Below are 9,250 nucleotides of genomic sequence, written 5' to 3' on the forward strand. Positions count from 1 at the left end.
AGAAAATGTATTAGCTGTGTATCATTTTGAGAGTCTCTGTCTCCCTGTGTCTTTCATGCAGAGCCATGGAGGGGGAAAGTGATGGAGGCAGGGACGGGGGCGGGGGACTGATGGGCATCAGGCTCTTCAGAGGATGCGGGGACACTGTCGGGGGAAGAGAGGAGATGGGTGGCAGCACGCTCCCTTTCTTTCCGTCCAGCACTATCTGTGATCGGTTCGCCAGGCTGGAATCCTTCCTGATGCTGAACTCGTGCTCGTTTTCGTTCTCCGAGCTGCAGTCGCTCAGATCTGTGATCTCCAGGTCTGAGTCTGACTCCGGGTCCTGCTTCACCCCTCCTCTCCTCTCCGTGGGGCTCTGCTGCCCCGTCCCAGTCCCGGCTCCCAGGCCGACCGCTCCCAGCCCCAGACTGAGCCCCGTGCCCGGAGGATTGGCCTCCACCCTCTCTCTCTCCCCCAACGCCGCCCCGTTGCCAATGTCCGTCCGACCCATTGACAGGCTCCCGGGGTAGGGTGGCAGGCACAGTCTGACCGGCTGACCACCCGCCGTGCCGTTTGTCCCTCCGGTTTGGCCCGCCGCTCCCCTCTCGCCCCCACCTGCCTCCCCTGGGGGGAGCAGGGAGGAGAAGGGGTGAGGCAGCTGGGAAAGGCTGCTCTGCAAAGGGTTGGGGTAAAACTGGGAGGGGTAGAGGGAGCCAGGGGGCAGTTTGGGGCAGTTATTGAGAGAGAAGGCCCCTGGGAGGTAGGGGTTGAAGCCCCAGGGGTAGTCAAAGGGTGGGTTGCGAGGGTACGGGCCCAGCAGGGACGGGGGTTTGGTGTAGCACGGGGCACCTATAAGACAGAGAACATCCAGGGATGGCGGTGAGCTCTCATAAGGGCCAAAGGTTTCTTGACATACAACATCCAAGAATGTTCACTAATTATGCTCATCGGTATTAGCAAGTCTAATCAGAAGCCACAGGGGCCGATTCTGCTTTCAACAAAAAAAAAACCAAAAAAAAAAAAACCCGATGGTTCATTTATGCATACCGGTACTGAGCAGTGGCTGAAAACCAGATGTGAAAAAAAAAATCTAATCAAGCAAAGTTTACATCCTCCAAACGTTGTACTATGTGTTTTTGTATGTTAAAAAAAGGAGATGGGCTGCCACTGATACACATCATCACAGCGGTGACAGTCACCTTGTTGAAAAATGCAGCAGAGAAACAAAAAACAATGCATCAGCGCCCTGCTCCGTGTGCTTCCAGAGGTTAAGCAACTGACAGAAAGGAAACTTGCAAACTGTCGATCTCCTGTACCCCGAATGTTCTCGTGTGTCACCCCATCGTTTTAGATTAAAACCTTAAGATGGAAGCAAATTAAACATAGCACCGCATTTGAATTCAGTTCCTTGTGAGCAACGCTCGGTAACAGAAAAAAGGGGGTAAATTTGAGGTGATGCTGGAATTCAATTTTAATGAACAAACAAAAGCGTTGCCTCTCCACCTACTGTACTTCCTTCCAACTGACAACCAACTCAAAGATGCTCTCTCTCCGCTGCACCCTCCACCTCTCTCAGCCTTCTTGCCTCTCTCTCTCTCTCACTCTGTTATTTACTATGCAGGGCTAATTTGACAGTGGTGAAGTCTCTGCGTGCTGGGCCAGGAGTAGCTGGCAGACACATGAATATTGAATCAGTCAGGCAGGCCTCACTTGCTTATGAAAACACAGTAATGGGCGCCCACAGGCCACAAACTGAAGCCTGCACCCTCAATTAGGGCCTTCCTGCCTGGGAAGGGATTAGGACAGCAGGGACACATGGGAGGGAGAGGAGGGTGAGAAGGGAAGAAGGGGGGAAAAGGACCTGAGGACAAACAGAGTCGGGGAGGAGGAGGAGGAGGAGGAGGGGGCAGGTTGTGTGATGAGGAGTGCATGTGTGTGTGATCTGTTTACACACTGCCTCTCTGGCTCTGCACACACATTCTGATGCACGTATAGAGCGCGCAGGAGTGCAAACAAAGGCAGACGCATTAACGAGCGTATAGTGATAATTATGCAAACAAATAAGTGTGTTTGTTTCAGAAAGAAGGGGACAAATGCGGATGACGGTGCCGAAAAAGGTGGATGATTTCTCCAGCTTTCAACTTGTTTCTTACCACTGCTGAAATGCATAATTCACAAGCTAACCTGGTCTCTCTCACCTGAAGCGCAGCCTCACTGCGGGCTGCGATGGGACAGCCATCTCTCTTATTTCCTTTAACAATAAATGTTCATGCCTCCCCATATCCTCATTCCTCTCCCCGCTCTCCTCTTTCCCTCTACCTTCTCCTCCTCCCTTTGTTTAAGAAGCTCTGTTTGTTGCCTGTGCGCCTCGTGCCGCTTCGGTATAAGCTGTCTCTCTCCTTACCGAGAAGGCTTTGTCTCTGGGATACAGAAAGATTCCTGTTTTTGCACCGGCACTCAGAGTTTCTGACAAACTTTTCTCCTTCTGTCAGCTCACCTGAACTGAGGAAGGGGAATGTATCCAGCCTCAGCTTGTCTCCTTCGGGCCCTGGCGCCGCGGTGCCTCGATCAAACAGGGACGTTCCCCTGCCAGAGTCTGGCAAACGAGGAAACAGGGACTGTATGGCCTGAGCGGCAAAGAGAGGGGAGAAAGATGAAAATGAGTTTGCATACTTCCAAAACAGAGCACACATACTGCTACAAATCCACTCTGATGGCGCTGCAGCGACGTAGAGTCATATGTCGACAGCAGCGCCCTGCAGAGTGTGATGCAAACAGTGACAGAGTCGCAGCAAGGACAGGATAAAAAGGGGTGTCATGGGACTCGGGGTAAAAAGGGAGGTAGGAGGACGCAGAGGCTCAGAGACTCAAAGGCAGGAAGAGTACAGAGTCAAATGGAGACCAGCGATTAAGATTGTGGGCACAAAGGATAAATGACGAGGAGAGAGGGGGATTGTGGGCCTTCGTCCTGCGTGAAGGGACACAGGACGAATAGGACTGAGATCTGAGAGAACGACATCCATTCAGGATGCGGGGCAGCTGCGTGTGTGTCTGTTATCGCACATATTTTTGTCTGTAAAATCCATGAAGGAGAAGGAGGCAAGGTAAAATAAATGAAACAGTTGAATCTCAGGAATCACAGGGACAGAGGGGGGGATTTTTCCCCCCCCTTCGCAGGACTTTGGATCAATAGTATCTGTCACCCCGCAGCCCCAAGTTTGAAAGGCGAGACTGTACTCCCAAGCTGCGAGATCTGCGTTGCTTAACAAACCGCATTAATGACCCGCCATTGATCTGATCTGACGCGACCCCTTTGCTTTCTATTTCTTTCATTTTCAATCGATGACAGATGGATACGCCATCGGAGACGGGGATGAGAGAAGGAGGGGATAACGTCTTCTTTTGTTTTAAGGACAAGTTAAAACCGCCCCCCCCTCCACTGTCTCCTTCAGAGTCTGTGTCTCCTTATTCCATCTTAAGGAGAGCGCAGACAAATGATGGATGAGTCTCTCTTACTGTACTTTCAAGTTACTTTCTAGGACATTAGTTGCTTAAACTAAAATTATCTGCACACTGGCAATCACATCAAAGTTAAAAAAAAAATACTATTTATCCATAATATGGTGTGGAACCTAACACATTAAAATGAATTTGTTCATTGTTTTAATTTTTCTACATATGTTATCACTTTAAAGACCCATGAGTAAAATCATGGCATCATTTTTTAACTGAATTCTGACATTTTTCTTTCTCTGATCTCATACCATTTATCTCCTTAAAAATTTCACCATCTCTCTGGGCAAATACTAAGTATTCTATTACAATCACTATTAGAGATGGTGAATGAAAGATAGACGCAATGATTACCACCTATTCTCTTGTTAAAAGAGAACGCACAGCAGGGGCCTGAGAAATACAACAGCAAAATCACTACGGTGAAATGGATTTCAGTTACCTGAATTAAATCACTATTAATAAAAAATTAAGGCGTTGAGCAGCGTCCCTCGCTATTTCTCCTTCAGTTTCTTTGTTCCAGTTTTCTGTTTTGTTTTTTTAAATTCCTTGTGTATTTCAAATGCTATGTTTATTACCACACACTTTAAAATCAAGGAGTTAAAAATAAAATATAGTTATTATAATTTAGATTTCAGTCTGTAGGTGTTAATTTCTGTTCATTTTTTATATCAGTGGTTTCCAACAGGTCCAGATTTCTCCTTAGTCATAAGTTCAAGGTCCACATTTTAGAGAAATTATATTCATATTCAATTCTATTTCACAAAATGTGAACAGCATGTTGGCACAGAACACAAAGAAATAAAAGATATTGTAAGAATAAACAGAAACGGCTCTTTAAATAAAAGCTCTGTCCCAGAAATTCACAGCACTTTGTGTGTACTCACGTGCGGACTACAGCTCTATATTATCAAACTTAATTATCTGCATTTTTATCATACAAAATATATCCATCTATCAATCCCACCATCTCCCAGTCCCTCCGTACCTCTGGGCTGCAGTCTGGTGCCGTGGAGCCCCCATTGAAGTGATTCTGGGCCAGGAAGAAGGGAGAGTTGGCCATGTCCAGGATGGGGTAGTTCACCAACACCACCTTACTGAAGTTAAACTTGTAGGTAAAACGCTTCCCTTTGGTTTTGTGCAAAATGCGCTTGTTGTAATAATACCTACAAAGACGGTGGAGAGGATATTGAAGGAGGGATGGAGTGGGGGGATAGAGGATAAAGGGAAAAGGAAGAGGAAAAGGAAAAGAGGAGGGAAGGATTAATATAATGCTCGCATCAAGGTTCTGTGTTTCACCGCTAACAGAAACGAATAAGTAAACAACTTCAGCGCTGTAGGACAAGAGCTATGCTGATTTCCCACTGTTTTTATTCATCTCCTCCTCGCTCGAATCAATTCATGTCTGACTGCCTTGATTCAATACGATATGGTTCTTTAAAGGGAAATTTTATTCAGCTGTTAACAGACAAAAAGCCAAAAAGCAGAATCCCTTTGAGCCTCAGAGGCCCCGAACATACAGTCAACATAAGAATAAAAACAACAAAAGAAAATACTCCTTTCACTGTTCACTAGATTATATCAATTCAAAAACAAAATGTCTGATTGTGATATAATATGTTATGAATTATAGGATAAAATAAATGAAAAGATACAATTATGATCCTTAGAAATATTGGTGTCTTAAAATGACAAATTCTGCATACTTTTACTAAGTTAAAAAAAATGTAATGTAAATTTGGTAAATTTTTGGATGGATTGATTTATTTTTAATCATCAAAGGAAAATTGGGCTCTGAAATGTGATATCCAACCCAGTTGATGTGTAAATGTAAACGGCACTGAGATGCCGCCACTGTTTTAGACAGCAAAGCACATTTACAAAGACAACAAGAGGAGTCTCCATGGTAACGACCTCAGGTGTCTCCCGCTGGGCATGTACAGCCGTCGTCATGCCTGTTTCCTGTGCCACCCACTGAGGTGTCACAATGTACAGTCTGCCAGGATGCGAGTCTGATCAACAGTAAAGGAAAACATGGAGCCATCTGGTTCAGGTAAAGGAGCTGAGTGCTCAGGTGGGGGAGTGCAGAGGAGTGTATTTGTATGTGCGCACGCGTGTGTGTGTGTGTGTGTGTATACGCTACAAACTGAAAAACCTGCACATCTTATCGCGAGACAGAAGTTTAAATCCCGGACGTTGTTTCTTTGAGCACTTCTTTGTTTCAGAGTGACCACAGTGAGTGCAGCAAATACAGAATGCATTAGACAACCTCAGCATTAAATACTGGTGAGCAACGGCTCATTATGCAGACGCACGATACCAACAAACACAGCAGCATGTAAGTATCAGCATGTATCCACAGTGGCTGCGCCCGGCGCAATGATGTGTACGTGTTTTGCTTTGCGTGGCAATTGTGCCGTGGCCCTTAATTGAGCAATTAAGTGAGGCTAATTAAGAAGGCTAATTGTGGCCCCAGCCAATTCATAACAATTAGTCTCTGACGACAGCCCCCATTAACAAGAGGCCAAAGGAAAGCAGAGGGAGGGGGCTGGGGTAGGGAAACAAGTCGGGGTAGTGTGTATTTGCATAAGAAAAGTGTGTGTGGAGTTGGGAGAGTACACTGCTGAAGGTGTGGAGTGTATCATTTTAATCACCTTCGGCAAGTTCGGTGCCGAGCAGTTTCCCCGTTTTCCACTCCGAAGAAGTCCAAGCAATTTCAGAGTGGGGCTTAATTTTGAAATCCCTATTGAATTTTTTATTTGGCAGCTCAATGGTGAACTTTCCATTAGGATGTCCACAGATAAGGAGGAATTGAGGGTATTGACGTTCCCCGGGAAAAGTCCCACCTTTATCTTTCCATTAAACCAACATGAAAAAGAGACACGTTAAGTGAGGATTCGGCCAAACAAGAGTAAACAATTAATGTAAACCAGAGCGTGATAAACATCTTGATTTAACCGATACCAGCAGTGTTTTTGTTGGCATTCAACACATCATGTACAAACCTCAGTGCCCGGCTCAGCTTGTCGTAGTTCATGTGAGGTTTGCATTTCCGTATCCCCCACAGCCGAGCAACCTCGTCCGGGTCCTTGATGACAAACTCTCCGTAGTCCCCCTGCCACGCAATCACCCCCTGGTACTCCTCCTTCTGCAGCAGCTCCAGGATGAAGTGCCACAGCTGGATCTGCCTGGACCCGGGGCTCGACTCAGGCTTGTAGGCCCAGTCTGGGAAGGCGAACCCTGGGCAGAGGGGAGCAGGAAAAAGGGGAGGATGAGGTTAGGGCCTGTCATTTGTCCTGCTGTTTGCCAGGGGGGATCGCTGTCTGGATGACTGATGAGTGATGGAGGTGAGGGATGATGTGTTTAATATCACAGCACGTGCCTTGAGCAATGTTAGTCTGCGCTAATGCCCTCTAGCCTCAACAGATTGGTCAGTGGAGTGATGACAGCTCGCTGGGAGAGGTCTGATTGATGCTGCTTGGGCCCAAAAAGTCGAATGTATGCACATCATAGACGGAGTTAAGTAGCTTTTTTGAATCATCCCACAGTGAATCTGGCGCTAACTAGCCTTGTAAAAATATTAGATACACAACCAATTACTACCAGAGACTGAATTTGTTTACCAATGTGAGCGTGTATGGTTAACTTTTTTAAATAGCTGAAAGTTTGAGGCGCATTTTTATCAGTTTGATTTTCATGATGATGGTTATTTTTTATCATAAACTGAATTTTGGCTGTCTGATTGCACTCGATTCACACACGTGACCCGGGTGAAGATTTAGAGATATGTTTGAAGATGCATGCTTTCACAAAATACATGAGAAATTAATGCAAAAAAAAAAGAAATTATACCCCTTGCATGAGCTTGATGGTGGGACTGACCTGGCGTCCAGAGTGCTGGCACCGGGGGGAGCAGCAGATCACTGACGCAGTTACAGTCCATACCTCCACAACACCTGAGCACAACAAAGAGATGACAAAGAAGGAGAAGACAAAATGAGTTAACACGGCTGACTTTGACATGTGCGTTTGTACACTCTGAAAAAAGGTGGAAACCAGAGGAGAAACATTTCAGAGAAAAACCAAAGCCAGAGACAAACTACCCAGCAGGTTTATATCACTGAGCTGAAGTTGAAGAGTGTAAACTTTGTTGAAAATAGGGGTATTGCATAAGGGTCTAAGGGCGCAATATGAGTTCAAAAACAAACTTTAAATCGAAGTGAAATATGGCAAGGTTATGTTTCATATGTCTTTGGTAGAGATCAGGTGTTTGATGGATGTGATCTTGTGTGGCCACCTGCGGCTGTGTCTGATGCAACACGGTGGACATCCCTATAGTGCATTTATGAACAGGAGGAATTAAATAGACTTTTGAAAACCAAGTTAGAGTTGAGACATATTATAAATTTAAAACAGGATCTTTTAATAGATAATGTGGTTTGGCTATTCCTTAGTGGAGCTTTTAAATTTGAAAACTGCACATTAGGTCAAAAATCTCTACGTGCAATGTTATGTTCAAGTGTGCTGCAAGAACTGGTAGGTTTAATGGTCTAGAAGAGCAAAGGCAGGTGTGCTTTGTGGTTTAGGCATTTATACCAATGAGAATAGCGTAAATAAGAGCAACGCCTCTCAAAGGGTTCCTAGGCAAGTTAGATTTAAGACTTTTTAAGACTTTTTATTGCCATTTGGAATTAAATTTAAGACTAATTTACAATAACCAAAACTTTAAAAAAATAACATTACCTCTATCAATTACTAAGGTTTAGGGACTATTTTGCACAAATGTTTATGGTAACATCAAACATGTTTTTTTTGTCTCATGGCAGAGAAGAGGGTAGAGCAAAACTGGGAAATGCGTGGCATTTGTTGGCAAAATGTATGTATGCCACTGCCTTGATTCCCATTGTGCTGAGTCTGAAAAAGTTTTTGCAAAAATATACCAGCCTTATATGCATTGCCTCATAGCGGTTTGAGCCATGCTGTAAAGTACTGGTCATATAGCCAGTTTTCCTTAAACTTGCACTCCCTTACGTTGGAGGATACAGTGACAGGTAGCTAGCAGACAGTGGATCACCTGCTCTGAACATCCCAGCTGTAAACAACAGGATTGTTTTTGGTTCCACTGGCCTGATCTGTGTGACATTAATGCAAAAGGGACTCTGCAACAACAGAAAAACAACTAGCAATAAATTTCTTCTTCCCATGTCTGAGCATTTTTAAGTCTTTTAAAATATTGGTTTAGGGATTTTAATACCAATTAAGGCCTTGTTATTAGATTAATGACTTTAAGATTTTTTTTTAGGGATCCACAGGAAACTTGTCTTAATGCAGTTCAGAATGACCAAAAACTACAGCCTCCAAAATTACCATAAGTTAAATTAGTTACTAAAAAAAACCACCTCAGTCAAAAAAAAAAACACATAATAACCTTTACGAGGGAGGATTTATTCCATGACTGTTGTACTAGACTTACTCAGTTTTACCAAGCTGCACCAAATAACCTGAGAAAGTGTCTGAAGTAACATAAAATGGAAACGCTCAAGTACCTAAAAACTGTACTTAAGTGCAGTACTTTGAAGACATTCCACCACTGTTAATTACAGTTTTTAATTAATACTTGAAGACAGGGAAAAAAAATCTAAATAAACTTCAGGTTATGTTACGTAGCCATTAAAAAGTCAACAAATACAGTGATGATTATACTGATGTTCTCTGAACACTTCCAGGTTTGATATCACAAAGGACCAAAATATACAAA

The 9,250-nt window shown here is 44.2% G+C and overlaps 1 protein-coding gene across 1 annotated transcript; it reads right to left on the reverse strand.

The window, feature by feature from the left end:
* erfl1 (Ets2 repressor factor like 1) lies at positions 1–7,435 on the reverse strand. Its single transcript, XM_042489131.1, has 5 exons — positions 7,375–7,435; positions 6,498–6,732; positions 4,481–4,658; positions 2,477–2,606; positions 1–828 (listed from the first exon to the last, which is right to left on the reverse strand). Exons 1-5 carry the CDS (start codon positions 7,433–7,435, stop codon positions 11–13), a joined length of 1,422 nt encoding a protein of 473 aa, XP_042345065.1. The 3' UTR covers positions 1–10.
* Between the last annotated feature and the right edge of the window lie 1,815 nt (positions 7,436–9,250).

The sequence above is a fragment of the Plectropomus leopardus genome, chromosome 7, assembly GCF_008729295.1.
Source record: "Plectropomus leopardus isolate mb chromosome 7, YSFRI_Pleo_2.0, whole genome shotgun sequence".
In the NCBI taxonomy this organism is placed as follows: Eukaryota; Metazoa; Chordata; class Actinopteri; order Perciformes; family Serranidae; genus Plectropomus; species Plectropomus leopardus.

Excerpts from the sequence above, each read along its gene's own strand:
- erfl1 (XM_042489131.1), bottom strand. The coding sequence starts at position 7,435 with ATGGACTGTAACTGCGTCAGTGATCTGCTGCTCCCCCCGGTGCCAGCA. Across the intron at positions 4,659-6,497 it reads AAGCTGAGCCGGGCACTGAG|GTATTATTACAACAAGCGCA; the intron begins GTTTGTACATGA and ends CCGTCTTTGTAG. Across the intron at positions 2,607-4,480 it reads CACCAGACTGCAGCCCAGAG|GCCATACAGTCCCTGTTTCC; the intron begins GTACGGAGGGAC and ends TTTGCCGCTCAG.